This window comes from Rhinopithecus bieti, unplaced genomic scaffold (assembly GCF_001698545.2).
Source record: "Rhinopithecus bieti isolate Rb0 unplaced genomic scaffold, ASM169854v2 scaffold_53, whole genome shotgun sequence".
NCBI classification, from domain to species: Eukaryota; Metazoa; Chordata; class Mammalia; order Primates; family Cercopithecidae; genus Rhinopithecus; species Rhinopithecus bieti.
In genome coordinates, this window is record NW_016803161.1 from 1,455,636 (window position 1) to 1,472,344 (window position 16,709).

The 16,709-nt window shown below is 37.0% G+C and overlaps 1 protein-coding gene across 1 annotated transcript in view; it reads right to left on the bottom strand.

Annotated features, from left to right (window-relative positions):
- LGSN (lengsin, lens protein with glutamine synthetase domain) overlaps positions 1-16,709 on the bottom strand; it is a 43,268-nt gene that overhangs the window by 4,172 nt on the left and 22,387 nt on the right. Inside the window, 2 exon segments of the mRNA XM_017867348.1 lie at positions 4,276-4,442; positions 13,586-13,712. Of these exon segments, the coding sequence (XP_017722837.1) occupies positions 4,276-4,442; positions 13,586-13,712 (294 nt within the window).

A 16,709-nucleotide genomic window follows, 5' to 3' on the forward strand; every position in this document is an offset into this window, starting at 1 on the left:
ACGTATGTGTGTGTATATATATATATATACACACACATACGTTTAACATTTGTTGGTTAACACTAACTTGGTATCAGATAAATGTCAAATATTTTAAAATAAAACCCCCAAACAATGCAATGTTTTAAGGCTTGAAGGCCTTAAATGCTCTTAGATCTCAAAATAGCAGTTATAAATAAAAGGTATAATGATAAAGAAAATCCGTTATAGCAAAAAATAAAGGTAAAGCCTTATGGAATTATTTGAAATTATCATCATCAAAAGTACTTCCTGAAGCACTTTTTATTTTATAGTACAGTTGTTAATTCTTCAGATAAGGCTTTATTTTTGCTTATTTTATTGTAACCCTGAGTTAACTGACCCTCAAAAGTCTACAGTAAACAATTCTCAATCCTTCTCAAATTACAGACTATGGTCAATACTGTGGCACACAGCACATTCATCCTAACACCAGGGGAGCCAGGACGCTGACAGCTGCATTCCTGTCTTTATTCACTTTTACAACCCATTTAAGAATTAAAAACCTCACTGTCTCAGAGTCCCAGAACCCTTGTCTGTGAATGTGGACCTGTAACTCCAAAGTTAGAGCTTCCAAAATGTTGTAACCTTCAAGTCAGTGTGAACTGGGTGTCAACAGATCTGCCTTCTCATCCTAGCTCTTTCATTAATTGCTTCTGTGAATTTTGGCAAGTCACTGGATTATGTGCCTCAGCTTCCACATCGGTAAAACACGTATTAGACTAGATGACTGCTAAGGTACTTTCTAGTCATTTATTTCTAGATTTCAGTGAATTTGGTCATTTATTTAACTTTTGCTCTGTGCCAGGCAACAGGGAAGCGATAAGGTTATTAAGTTGAACAGACGCGTAAAACAATTTGTGGAAATCATGTATTAGATATATCAACAAGGTTGAAGGTTACTTTAATAGATGAAGAAAAATCACTGAGTATAAAAGGTTGCTTCCCGTGAAGTCAGTGAAGATCATGAGGCTAATAAAACAACCTAGCAATCTGTAAGCCAGATGCTTTCCTTTTCTTTCTTTCTCTTTTTTTCCCCTTATAAACAACAGAAACTTATTCCTCTTTAGTTCTGGAGACTGAGAAGTACAAGATAAAGGCAACAGCTGATATGGCATCTGGTGAGGGCTGCTTTCTGGTTCATATATGGCTTCTTCTTGTGTATCCTCACATAGTGAAAGGAAGCCAGACTACTTCTTATGTTACCTCCAGAACCCAAGAAGCATGGCTGTCAAAGAGGGGCTGGTATTAACCAAAATAATTTACTGGTTCACTCTTCTGCATTTGCCCATGAACCACTGCCTCCTTCACTTTCCACCATCTCTACACACATTTTTGAATGCGATTTGACTGAACTGATTCAAGTCTACTTTCACCAATAATAAAGTTGAGTGAGCCAAACACTATTTGGTGCCCACCTAATTTTCCAACTCACTCATAGACCTGTATATGTAAACTTTATACACACACACACACACACGCATACTGTGGGATATTTGAATACTATAGCATGGAATCCTTTAATTCATATTTTCACTATAAGCAATAATGTCATTTCCCTGCTTGTCAGTTTTTTAGTTTGAAATTCCATATATTAGTTCTTTACATAACTAAAATGAGAAATAATATATTTTATTCATGAGACTTCTATGAGTTCCTGCAATTTAAATCTGTATTTGTATTCACTTGGCTGTGAGTAGTAGAGAACAGCTGGTTGCCATTTCACTCCAATAGTCCTTCATGAACTCAAAAAATAGTAAACAGTCACACTTTATTCTTTAGATTATTTAATCCGTATTTTTTTGAACACTTTTTTCTGGCACTGTAATTTGCTTTATTCTTTTCTTGGACATAGTGAATGCAAACTACTCTCTATTAGTTATGGGAAATACACGAATATACATGAATTTATTCATCATAATATATTGTCTGAAGCAGGTTTATAGATATAAAGCACTGGAACAACTTCATCTTCAATATAGATCACTATGGACTCAATAAAACTTTTGCAGAATAACTTAAATCCTTATCACAAATGAAACTTGTACCATAGTAAAGGTTATCTTTTGAAATAAGCCAAGAATTAGCTACGAGTCTGTAGCAATGTATTATGCTTTGGCTAGATCAAATATAGAAAGAGCCTATATTATTTGCATATAATTTAAATAAAAATCAACACATTTGATAGAACAGAGATAATATAAGTTGGTTGTAAGGTTTAAACCTTAAACACCACACACAAATGCAATGTTTAGTTTACTTTGCACAAATGAATCTTTTTTTTTTTTTGAGATGGAATAAGGTACACACATACACACACGATGTTTAGGTTACTTTGCACAGATGAATCCGTTTTTTTCTTTTTTTTTTTGGAGACGCAGTTTCAGTCTTTTTGCCCAGGCTGGAGTGCAATGGCGTGATCTCGGCTTACTGCAACCTCTGCCTTCCAGGTTCAAGTGATTCTCCTGCCTCAGCCTCCCAAGTGACTGGATTACAGGCCCCTGTCATCAGGCCCAGCTAATTTTTGTATTTTTAGTAGAGACGGGGTTTCACCATGTTGGTCAGGCTGGTCTCAAACTCCTGACCTCAGGTGATCCACCCACCTCAGCATCCCAAAGTGCTAGGATTACAGGCATGAGCCACCACACCCGGCCTCTTAAACCTATTTTTAATGTCTATTCACAGCAAATTTTCCAAAATAAATTATTTTGTCTTAAATTACAAATATTCATTGTGCTAATACTCATTATTTATACCTTCACAAGTTTCAAAAATAAATTTAAAGTGGCTTCTTAAAAAAATATCGATACTCTGTGATCATTAAATGAGAACAAAATAATAATAATGAGGTAATGAAATAGTGAAGTTAGTTATTAGGAAACTGGAACTAAGAATAAATATAGCCATATATAATGAGTTACATTAAAATTATAATGTATAATGAGTTACATTAAAATTCTCATGATAGACAAACTTTTTTTCTAGCTAAACTCTAGAAAAAAAGTGTTTTTTATATGTGGGATATTGAACAAAATAATGAAAATATTTTCAGTAACAGTTGGATAAAAAAAGTATGCAGAATTTTCTCTTTATGTCAATTATATCAATCCTTAGCAAGTATAAGCAGCATACTGTTTTATTTTTGTAAAAGGATTCCACTGAGAAACTAGAGTAATGTCCTATATATGGACTTGTAGGTGCCATTAGTAAAATAAATGATTAAAATTTGATAAAAACTGAATAGCAAACAGTTTTATATTGAGGTCTCTGGCAAGTACTTAAAGTGCCCGTTACTTTTCCTTATGATTGGAAGAGATTCATTTGAATTATATTCTGGGCCTGTCCACAAGAAAATCCACATTTTTTATAAAAATTAACATATATTCTTGCCTGGCTGAAGAGGAAACAATATCTGCAAGCAGCTCCAAATAATTCCTTAAGAAACAAGTTTGAATCTGTTAGAATTCTTTAAAAAGTGTTTTTGAAGATGTCCAGTTTTTCCCAACATGAAGCAAATTTAACAATTAGAATCTGATATTAATGTGATAAAAGTATAATATTTTAAAATAGTTAAACCTAGAGGATGCTTAACTTTCACACTTTCTTAAATAGTACCGACCTGATGTCCCTTGCTAAGAAATTTGATATTTAATTAACACAACAACTCGGTCATCAAAATAAACACATGACAAAAACTGATACAAAAAATGAAGGAAGTCTCAAAACAACAAAAACACAATATTTGTTGACATCATCATTTTCGGGAATTTAATAATATTCATTAAGTCATCCAACAACAATGGACTGTTTTATCAGAATTTGGAGCCGAAAGGAATATGTTTTTTATCTAGCAAAGTATTTCTATTTAATCATGTTTTCCTTTTTATGTTTGCTCTTGGGTCTTCTGTTGCAATTTTCTTGTGTCAAATAAAATACAATCTTCATAATTGCAGTAAGGGAGAAAAAATAATTCTGTAGAGCAAAATTATTCAAGGCAGAAGGACTAAATGTACCAGTCTTAATTAGTTTTGTATTTCTATTGGGTAAAGAAATTGCTGTTTGAGAGCCTAGAGTACACATTTAGCTCCTTGGGGAGCAATAATATATTTGGGAGGAACAAGGGAAGAAACAAAATAAGTTATTGATTTTCAGCTTGAATTGCTGTATAGATTACAAGAAAATAAGAAACAGTAATAAGAACCATTTGCCTGCTAATGGTCATGAAATTACATTCAGTTACAACTGTGTTAAACTCACTTGAAAAAAGTGTGCAGGGATACTCTTAGACCTGGACACGCCATGGAGGTCTGTTGCTTCAAATCGTACAAACTGGAGGCGATTTTTGGCCATGGCTTGTCTAATGTGTTTCATTCTAGAAGAGAGTTGAGGTGGGGCCAGAATTTGACTGCTGTCCCTCATGCAATCTGCAAAATAAAAAAAAATATGTTCTAACTCAGGAGATCATGATGGACTGAGAAGCAAAAGGAGACTACAGAGTAGTGAATTAGTCACTATTATTAATAAATATATTAATATTCATCATGTCACTGGCTTAGAGTTGGATATCTTACCTTTCTTATTCTGCCCTTACCATCTTCCCGAGAACATTGTGTCTAAACAACCTGAGATCATTTATCAGTTAGGACGAGGTCAAAATTGACATTATTTGCATAAGGATATAGTGATATCATATGCAGATACTTACTGAAAATCCTTTTGCTTATGGAAATTAGAACATATTTGCATAAGTTCACAGCAAAAAAGGGAGCATAAAAGTCTGTCTATAGGTGACTGTTATTGAACATATTTGGGCTTCTTGAACTAACTGTTAATTTCTAAATTTAAATTTCTATGTGATTAAAAGTGAATTTGGTTTTATCTTCTGGGGTTTTGTCTTATTCTGGGAGTTTTTTACCCAAAAGGCTTTATATCTTTTTAATGGCATCTAACTCTAAGAAGTCTACACATTTCTGTCAAATTTAAAACTTGCTTAAATAAGCAAACAAACGTGTCTAAGAATGAGAGTGTAGGAGATGAAAATCTGGACTGCATACTCAATTTAAAATTAGAAACATAAAAAATGTTCTTTTCAAGACTTTTAAGATAGTTTGCAAATTCCAACTTCAGAGCTAGAAGAGAATTTTGGAGATAAATCATTTAATCTAACCAACTCATTAGCTTGAGTCCCAAAGTGGCACAATGAGTTACTCCAAACCACACTATCAGTTCACTGCGGAACTGAAACTAGAATGCAGAGTTTTGATTCATGCTGGGTGGTTTATTACCACAAATTAAATTAGTATGTCTATAGCACATAGAATTGTCAGGCAAATAGTACACATTATAAATGTTAGTTGCTGTCAGAACTTTTAGGAGAGGCAGCAGAGTGTAGTTTGGGTTAGCACAAAACACTGAAGCCCATCCACCTCCATTCCAACCCTACCTTTGCCCTAGCAACAATCTTATCCTCTTTATGCCTTGAATTTCTCATCAGTAACATATGACCTAATTCACAGGCTTGTTAGGAGGATTAAACAAGTTATTAACAGTTACTGGCAGACAGTAAGCACCATATAAATGCTACTTAAATGCATAAAGTGAGTACAAGTACTCTAGCCCTAGTAAATGGTATCATGATCAAGTCTGCAACCAAACACTCATCAATCTATCACATCATTGATGTTGAGCAGCTATAATTCTAAAGAGATACCTGAGTATTCTTTTGCAAGATATAATTAGGCTTTAAAAGTAAGCATAAAGATTGACAGTTTAGAAACATAGATTAAGTCGATTTGAAGTGCACGAAGCATGGGAAAAACAAATTACTGGTTCCATATATGCAGATACATTAGTGATAATGTGCTATCACTGATACATTTGGCTACTCTGAAACTCTGGAGGCTTTATAACTACCTTCCATTTAAAACAAACTGTAGCAATTAAAGTGTTTCATGCTAAATTAACACTTGCTGTATTCCCAACCTACTCTGAAATATTGGGTATTCAGCCCAAGATGAATAATGCTCCTTAAAGCAAAATTTATAGGCATTTTAAAATATGGAAATTTGGGTCAGGCGCGGTGGCTCACTCCTGTAATACCAGCACTTTGGCAGGTTGAGGTGGGCAGATCACTTGGGGCCAGGAGTTCTAGACCAGCCTAGGCAACATGGCAAAACCCCGTCTTTACTAAAAATACAAAAATGTGCTGGGTGTGGTGTCATGCTCCCGTAGTCCCAGCTACTCAGGAGGCTGAAACACAAGAATTGCTTGAGCCTGGGAGGTGGAGGTTGCAGTGAGCCAAGATCGCACCACTGCACTCCAGCCTGGACGACAAAGAGAGACTGTCTTAAAAAATAATAATATGGAAGTTTTTGGATAATGAGTATTCTAAACATAATAAGCAATTATACATAAGCTATAAAGAAGACATCCCTTATAAAAGGAGAAAGGTAATTTTATTGGTTCACCAGTAATAGGATAACGGGTAGTTTTACTAGCTTTTTGCTTTATCTGTGTCTCCTAAACTTTCTACAATGAATACATATTATTTTAAAATAAGAATAATATTCGGCTGGGCACGGTGGCTCAAACCTGTAATCCAGCACTTTGGGAGGCCAAGGCGGGTGGATCACAAAGTCAGGAGTTCAAGGCCAGCCTGACCAACATGGTGAAACCACATCTCTATAAAAATAAAAAAAATTAAAAAAAAAAATAGCCAGGCGGTGGCATTCACCTATAATCCCAGTTACTCAGGAGGCTGAGGCAGGAGAATCTCTTGAGTCCAGGAGGCGGAAGTTGCAATAAGCCGAGATGGCGCCATTGTACTCCAGCCTGGGTGACAGAGTGAGACTCCATCTCATAAAACAAAAATAATCAATAAAAATAATAATAATATTCATTCGCCCAACATAGATATTTTTTATCATCACATACTATTCATACTGAACGTGTATCTAGGAATCAGCCAGAAAGAGCCCTGCCCTCATAGAACTTTATATTATAAAGTGGGACAGGTATAGATAATAAACATGCCATCAAATGCAAGGGTGGGATAAGTTCACACAGTAAAAGGGCTGAGAAAAGAACAAAACAAAACCATAATCACCTGAAGTATTAATTGTATGAGACTTGATCACAACATAGACCGCTCTAACCCTTGATTCATTTTGAAGTCTCCAAGTTGCTCTGTGACTGGACAGTGAGTAGGGTACATGTATTAGTTTGCTAAAGCTACTATGACAAATGCCCCAGACAGGCGGCTTAAACAGAAATTTATTTTCTCATAGTTCTGAAGGCTAGAGGTCGGAGACCAAAGGTGTCAGCAGGATTGCTTCTTCTAAGGTCTCTCTCCCCTTGGCTAATAGACAGCCATCTTCTTCCAGCACCTTCACATGTTCTTTTCTCTGTGCATGTCTGTGACCTAATCTCTTCTTCTTAGGAGGACATGAATCATACTGAATTAGGGGTCACCCTGCAGACCTCATTTAACCTTAATTACCCCTTTAAAAAGTGTATCTCCAAATTCAGCCACATTATCAGGTACTGAAGGTTAGGATATCATTTTTAACAATTTTGGAGAAACACCATTCAACACATAACAGTATATCATTCTGTTTCTGTTATCTTCAGTGTCCTTATTGGCACCTGCCACACTGTATACTCACATGTTCCTGTCATCCCCCATTACCTATCAGCTCCTTGAGAGCCAAGGCTTAGTTTTACCTGCTGCTGTTTTCTTGGTACTTGTAGCAGCATAGGCATCTCATAGCCATTCGACAAATATTTTTTAAATAAGTGAGTGAGTGAATGAATGAATGCATCCTGTGTGATTTGACCTTGTCTAATTGATAAGTAAAAGTTGTCATCATATATTTTAGTATATATCCTAAGTATCTATTTTTCATTTAAAAGTTTAATTCTTTCACCAAATACGAGAAACCTATCCAATCCCATTTCATTTTCAAGGCATCAACTGATCTTGCTGCATCATTGTCTGAATTTTTCTTCAATAAATCATACTTGTTATTTACAATTAAACCTTTTGGTCAACCTTTCCCAGTTGCACAAGATGAATAGCTGGCAGATAATTGCCAGTTCAGGAGCTCATTTGTTTTTCCTACAGTGTGGTTCCTGGGAGATTTTCTTCTTTTCTATTCCATCAAGGGATTAATAAATTAAATCAATGTGTTTTTATAGAAGATGTTTTAGTGCTGTGAATGTTTAGGGAAAAAATAAGAAAACATTTTTTTTAAAAAAAGTCAAAGCTTCATAGCACAATTTGGAGAAATTGTGTCCGTGTTCAGTGACAATGAGGACATATATCAGTTATACAGAACAAGCCATGGTCACTTATAAAAGGGAGATTGAAGAGACGTTTGGGCTTCAGAAACACCAATTCAAAGAAAGGGAAAAGTGCATTTGAGAGAAAACCCTGGAATGCATTCAGCTTATTGCACACCTAGTATAATGTACCATGCTGTTTCAAGGTCCAGCTGTCTTTCATCATTGTGGCTATGGTGAGAGTCACCCTGTTTGTGCTACCTTCTGGCCACATCATATTAGCGCAGACATTGTTGGAAAGCCCAGGTGGCAGAATAACCAGGTACAAAGCGGGGAAAAAAAGCAATACAATAAAAAGTGGGAGGGAAAGGGAGCTTTTCTTTGAAAAAAACAAAGTATTGTTTTTGGAAAAACTCAGAGAAGTTATTCCAAAGAAGAAATACCATATCAAAATTCCTTACACTTATTTTGGGGGTTTATTTTTAAATCTATTTTTTAATTATGTATATGTATTGGTTTGTGTTTTAAATTTTTGGTACTGAGGGCCTATAGAGAACTTAATACACTCTGGGCCAAAAAGGGAGCTTCTGAGCTAAAGAAGTTGAGTTAGTAACGGTACCCATGCCCTAAGTCACAACTGACAGTGCAAAGAGAGCTCACGACACAAGATCTTTCTCCAGATTTCTGGCTTAAGACAAAGAAATGGTAAATCCATCTATCTTTTGCAGCTAAAACTAGAATATATAAAACAATGACCAAAAGCTCTGGAGGAGCCAGCGTGGCCAGCAGATGTTATCTGATTAGTCTTCCCAGTGTTCAGAAACTTTTTTGAAATAGTGGACAGCACTTCATTATTAGAAAATTTTATGTAAAAATCTTGAATTCAAATTTATTTTGAAACTAGATCTGGCAACCCTGGGTAGGTATTTCTCCACAGCAACAACTGGTTGGAACTCTGAGGTAGTCTAGATGGGCAGGCAACCTCTACTTAACGGAGTGGCAAACATTTTCTGTAAAGGAACCAATAGTAAATATTTGAAACCATGTAGGCCATATGGTATTCGTTGCAGCTACTCATTTAGCACAACGTCATTTCAGCACAAAAGCAGCTATAAACAATTTGTAAACATTACTTAGAAAAACTGACCAGCAAGCTGAATTTGGCCTTTGGGCCATAGTTTGTTGCTCTCAGCGCCAGTTTTCTCATGACCAGAACCACTCCCTATGTTCTTACACCAGCCCATCTTTTGTATTAACTGTCTGGCCCCTTTGGGCATTTGTATCAACAGCTGCCTGATGTTCAGAGGTTGTTAGTGTTCATGCTCTTCACTTTGGAGAAATTCATAAAGCCAAAGTAGAGAGAAATTCAGTTATGAGAGATGGTGTGGTAGTGAGATGGGAGAGTTCCCTGACCTCCTCGCGGGGCTTGCAACAGGGACGTGACTCATTTACTTGGCCATTGCACTCAAATTACTTATGGGAGGGGGGAACGTGCAGGTGAACCAAGGTGAGCACTTGTGGGTTGCGGCCCTATGGCAGTGTTTAGGGGTGTTACCATGCTCTTTTAGCTCTACCATCCACAGACGGCTAAGTGTTAACCAGCTCAGTGGAAAGTCCGGGTAACAGCCTTTTACACCCTGTTCTCTAGGTACCCAGCTCCTTGTCCGGAGTCCAGGAAGAATCACGTCACATGGACTAGAAGGATGGCGAATGTGGCGATTTTATTGAGTGATGGAGGTGGCTCTCAGTGGGATGGTTGGGGAGCAGGAAATGGGATGGAGTGGGAATACGATTTTCCCCTGGAGTTCGGCTGTCCCGTGACGGATCTCCTCTCCGACCGTCACCAGCTGAACTCCTCTTCACCTTCAGATGCTCCTTCTCTGCCATGCTGTTCTGCTGCTCTGTCAGTGGAGCTTGGGGTTTATATGGGCATAGGATAGGGACATGGTGGGCCAGAGTGGTCTTGGAAAAGGCAACATTTTGGAACAAAAACAGAAATGCCTGTTCCTATTCAGGGCCATGGGCTTCCAGGCTTGAGGGTGGGGCCTTTGCCGGGGAACTGCCCTCTTCTACGCAGTATTTCCCTGCCTCCTCTCGGTATCAGTAGGCAGAATAGCCCTACGAAAATTCCTACCATACCTAATCTCTGGAACACGTGAATATGTTAAATTGCATGGCAAAAGGGACTTTGTAAATGTAATTAAGGTTATGGACTTTAAAATAGGGATATTATCTTGGATTATCCATGTAAGCCCTTGAAATTAGATGGCTTTCTCCAGCTGAAGGCAGAAAAGGGATGTGGAAGACGGAGAATTCAGGGAAGTTCTAAATATGAGAAGGATTTGAGGCATTGCTATCTCTGAGATAAAAAAATAAAAACAGAGATAGGCTTCTGGGAGATAAGGGTCACCCCAGCTGACAGCCAGCCAGGACACAAGAACTTCAATTCTACAGTCACAAAGAACTGGATTCTCTCAACAATCTGAATGAACTTGTAAATGTGCTGTTCCCTGGAGTCTCTAGATAAGAACCCAGATGGCAATACCTTGACTTCAGCCTTGGAAAGCCTGAAACAAGGAAACCAGATGAACCAACCTAGACTTCTAACATACAAAACTGTGAGATAGTACACTTGTGTTTTCAAAAAGATAGTAAGTTTGTGGTAATTTGTTATGGTGTCAATAGAAGACTAATACATATAGAATTCTGATAGTGTTTATTTTCCAGGCTGCAGCTCCTCCTCAGGCCCTGTCTGTACTAAAGGATTTAACCTTGCCCAAAGAGAGCTATGGTCTCTGCCCTTGGTCCCTTCCAAACAGTTAGAATGTCTTGCCTGACAAGAGTGTCTTTGTTTACCAAGAGGTTCTAGGCCACGCCAGTAACTGCTTGATCCCCAAAGGGGCTGGAGAGTGAGGCCAGCCAAATGCCCAGTTAACCATGAAGCCCCAGTAAAGACTCTGGACACCAAGACTCAAGTGAGCTTCCCTGGTTGGCAATATTCCTTATGTCATTGCCAAGAGAACAGTGCTGTCTGTCCGTGTCTCCACTAAGAAAGGACAAGTGAACAAAGAACAAGTGAACATTCTGTGCTTAGAACTTGCCTGGACTGCTCATGGCAGATTTTAATCTGTATCCTTGTAGTATAATAAACCATAACCTTGAATATAACAGCTTTCAGTGAGTTCAGTGAGTCCTTCCAGCAAATTATCTAAACTAAGGTTAACTTGGGGAATTCCAAAACTTGTAATTTGTGTCGGAAGTGAGGGTAACGTGGTAGACACTATCCCTCTAACTTCCCACTCTGGTATATTCTCATCTTTTCAAATCTTGTATGTTTAACCCTGTCATTATAGATTTCCTTTTTTCTGAGGCAGGTAGTGGGGTAGGGTCTCTCTCTGTTACTCTGGCTGGAATTCAGTAGCACAATCACAACTCACTGTAGCTTCAACCTCCTGGGCTCAAGTGATCCTCCCACCTCATTCCCCTAAGTAGCTAGGACCACAGGCATGTGCCCCCACACATAGCTAATTTTTTTATTGTGTAGAAATGGGGTCTGCCTACGTTGCCCAGGCTGGTCTCAAATTCCAGTTCTCAAGTGATCTCCCCACCTCAGCCTCCCAAAGTGCTGGGATTACAGGTGTAAGCCACGTGCCTGGCTTTTAGATTTCCTTTTATAACTAATTTCCAGCATTTTCATTCAAGTGAGTTTTAATCAATACACTCATGTACCAAAATAGTTACATCACTATCAATCAGCCAGAAACTTAGAATAACAGGATTTTACTTTTAGAAAAGGCAAGACATCTTCCATTGCAACCCTGCTATTTTCCAGATGAACAGCCTAAAGGGTAAAGAAAACTACAAAGCGTTTTACAAAAGATAGGTATAAAAATCTTTGTAAGTGTTCTGACTTCCAGGCTAGTATTCCTCAACCAACATGACATTCTCTCTAATTCAAATACAAACTTAGGGTTAGTGGCTAGAACCACATACCAGTTTGTTCCAGAATCCTTACCAGTAAATCCTTACCAGAGTTTGGGTTAAATTCACCTCCAGGAACATTGGTTGTTGCTCTGGGGGGCAATGGTGTTATCACTGTTGTCTCATCCTGAGACTCCTTATCATGATGTGGCAGATGAGACTCATCAGAGCCAGGTCCCATGACGGGTTTGCTTATATTCCCTAATTTGTGGCAACCCATTTGGTTTCTGATCCTCTCTGTAGTAATAAGGAAAAATGTTAATATATGTTCCCATTGTTTTCAGCTGTTTCTTAATATAATATGGAGAGGAATACTTGAGAAAATAGTATATTCCTAGCAGTGACATATTAAATGAAGGGCAATGGGAGTGGTCTACCCTAGTCACTGGCCAAGAAAGTGCATTGCTTGTAGAGAATTTAAAAACAGACCAGGTGCGGTGGCTCATGTCTGTAGCCTGTAATCCCAGCATTTTGGGAGGCTGACGCAGGTGGGTCATTTGAGGTCAGAAGTTCGAGACCAGACCAGCCAACATGGTGAAAACCCATCTCTACTAAAAATACAAAAAATTAGCCTGGTGTGGTGGCACACCCTGTAATCCCATCTACTCGGGAGACTGAGGCAGGAGGATCGCTTGAGCCCGGGAGACAGAGATTGCAGTGAACCAAGATCATGCCACTGCACTCCAGCCTGGGTGACAGAGTGAGACTCTGTCTTTAGATAGATAGATAGATAGATAGATAGATAGATAGATAGATAGACAGATAGATAGATAGATAAATTCTACTAAAATCTGACTTCTTTTTATTATAATCATATGCTGGGAATTCCTGGGGACACAGTGATTCCTAGGATTGAGCCTGTTGTCCAAATTAACTTCTAGTTTTAGCAGTGTCTCAGATCTATTGAGATCTAGTTGGAGTTCCAGAATGTGTTATGAAAACACCTTCCATACCATTCTTATGGCCCCTCAAATCCTCTGTAACGATTGTTGTATTCATTTTCAGAGCAGAAAACTGTCTCTCTTCCTACTTATACATTCCTCTGCTTTGTTCTTTTTTTTTTTTTTTCTACTACTATCATCCTAATCCTAACCCTCTTTACATTGTAAATATTTTGATTGGTTATTTTTATATATTCATATTGTAAGCTTATATTTGCCATCTTTTATGACACCTATATAGGAATAAATTTTATTTGTCCTTTTGCTTCTCCCAAAAAAGAAATGAAGATGTTTTATGAAAAGAAAGACCAAATGGAGATTGCCATTGACCACACCATTTCTGAGGGCTCAGAGCAGTTAGATACCATTTGAATTGGACATATCCATTTCTCCCACTTCAGTTGAACAAACATGTGGTTTAGTGACTTTCTTCCTTCTTAATTTATTCATGCTGTTGTCTTCAGTCTCATTGCCTTCATCTCTTATTGAGTCCTGTTGATAATTAATAAACAAAAAGCCAAATAACAGATTATTCAAACAATGATATTTGGATATCAAAAGAGTATATTTGAATAGCTCAATTTTTTAATGAGCATAGAAGACTTTTATAATGATGAAAATTTTGTCACTTCCACAGTCACCTGAATAACTCAAAATTTAAAAGCCCAACGTTGTGCTGATAGGCCAGCTATTCTCTATCTCCTTTTATATGTGGTACAGAAAATATCGTTAAGTTAATTAAAACCTTGCCTAATTACTCAAGATTTCTATGTTTATTTTTTACTTGGGGAATTTTATATTATTTATTCCTAAATATTTTGCAAAACCTATTTTAACTAAAAGTTTACTTTTATGATTTCTATTTTTTAGGATTTCTAACCTTTTGTCTGAAGGCATACACATCTGAAGAATTGTGTTCTCTGCTCTCTTTTCCTTAAGAAAAGGAAAATTAATAATGCAATTAATAATTGCATCAATATTTACTTCACTTCAAAAAAAGTACTTGAGTTCATAAAGTGCTATTTTGTGACTGTGTTTTATATGTGTAAAACAAACATCATGACCAAACCATTTTATAGCTTAAGAAAATCTAAGGAAATGCATTTAAAACAAAATAACCTAGCTTTCACAATCTAGTTATAATCTTCGACATGAGAGGATATGCCCAGTGGGGAGCTGGGCAGTGAGGCAAGGGCTGGTGCTGGGAACTCAGGAATCTCAGCACTAACAGTGCACAGAGTCACCCCTGCAGTCCCAAGACACAAAAGCTGTCACTGAAAAAAATATACAAAAAATTTTGAAAAAGCTGACACTGATATTTTTAAGGTTTTTTACAAACCCCTCATAGTGGTTTGAAGAGAGAGGAAAGTGACAGGGTCAGGGTCAAAAAGCATGTCGTAAATGCTTTGAGCTTAGTATCTTCATGAAATGCAGCCTCCGAGGGGTTTTACCTCTGTAGGCAAGTTATATAAATATATGTTGAGTAGTTGCTGGGGAGCAACTATATCAGTTTATCTATAAAACCAGTTCATTTTCCCAAGGCTAAAACAGAAAAAGAAAGATTTTCATTTTTTGCTGTTTGTATATAATTATGATGCATTGCTATTATTGTTATTAACAAAGTTATATTTCCAAGAACAAAGGCTTTTCTGTAATTTTAAAGTTTCACTTATTAGAAAATTGTGGTCTTTTTCACTCCACATAACCTTATATTTGGATAATATGATACTTAATATATGATATAATAAATAATTTTGTAAGTAGTTTAGGATTTAATTTCAATATTTGCATAAATTTTTCCAACACACTTCTGATAGAATCTGGCAGAAATATAAAGATTTATTGTACATGTACACCATGTCTAAAATTGTTTTGCTAGAAATGCATAGTCTATAATTTTACTTTTGTTAAATGCGTATGTATATATTTATTTTTACTTATTTATTTATATAGTCTTTTAAAGAAGTATTGTTTAGAAAATGAAATACTTAGCCAGCTATATAATTATCAATGCAATATGAGCAGACTAAATTTGTCTTAGCTTGACCCTTTCTCATATATAATCTTTTCATATATAAATTGAAGGAATCGGGTGAGATAAACTTTAACATCTTTGAGTTTCAAACTCTAACCTGCAACTGAATAAACAATTAAATAACAATGTGTTAAAATTGAGCACATTGTCAAGCATGTTTTCTCATGGTACCCCTTAAGTTAATAAAATCTCACCATTTTACAAATAAGAAAAATGAGACTCAGAGTAACTTGCCCCAGGCCAAAAGAGTGAATAAAAGATGCAGTTTCTAAAATACCTTGTTTTCAACATGCCATTCTGCTTCCTAAAAGCCAGAGATCTAAGACAAAAGAAAGGTATTTTTAAAAACATTCACCTGCCCTCATATAAACCAGATCAAAAGGGAAAATTTCTTAAGAAAAAAAAAAAAATGTTCCTAGTTACTGAGAATTTTACCAATAAGAGCCCCAAAACTGGCCGGGTGTGGTGGCTCACGTCTGTAATCCCAGCACTTTGGGAGGCCAAGGCGGGTGGATCACAAGGTCAGGAGATCGAGACCAGCCTGGTCAACATGGTGAAACTCCATCTCCACTAAAAATACAAAAATTAGCCAGGCGTGGTTGCACGTGCCTGTAATCCCAGCTACTTGGGAGGCTGAGGCAGGAGAATCGCTTGAACCCGGGAGGCGGAGGTTGCAGTGAGCCGAGATGGCGCCATTGCATTCTAGCCTGGGCAAGAAGAGTGAGACTCGGTATCAAAAAAATAAAAAAGCCCAAAAACTAAGTTGTAGTACATACCTTTTACTCCATGAAAATGCTCAAAAAAGGGAGTGGGGGTTTCAAACGAAGAATAAATACATTTCATTCAACCCTTTGGTTTTCTTTTACATACTAGGGTGATTAGCATATAAACATAGCTATAATAAACCAAATTTATTGGATCTCTCATTTATCCCACCTCCAGTAGAGTATTTTTATTCTCCTTAATTCTTAATCTTTTAATTACACTTAGGTGCAATGTGAATGATGCTTCAGTAAAAAACCTACTAGCCCGGATGATTGAGGTTTGGGTTGTAATTCTGACCTTTCCACAAAGTAGCAAGTCCTTCTAGAGCCTTGGCATTCTCATCTGTAAACACTAATATAAATACAATCATATTGTAAAATTTAATTGAGCCTAGAGCTGCCTCCTTACATATTTTAAGCTTGACTTAAACATTTCTAAGCAGACTAGAAACTACTTTTTTACCAATCATAGAGTTTCAGCCAATCACAGGTGGCCAATTGTTCAAAACATATTCAAACACTGTTTCTGTATTTCATTTCCATCTTCTGCACCAAGATGGAAATCTTCTGTATATCACTTTTCTTTTCCTGTCCATAAATATCATCTGACCTTGTGACAGTCTAAGAGTCGCTCTGAATGTATTCTGGTTCCGAGGGCTGCCTGACTCTTGAATTGTTCTTTAACTGAAT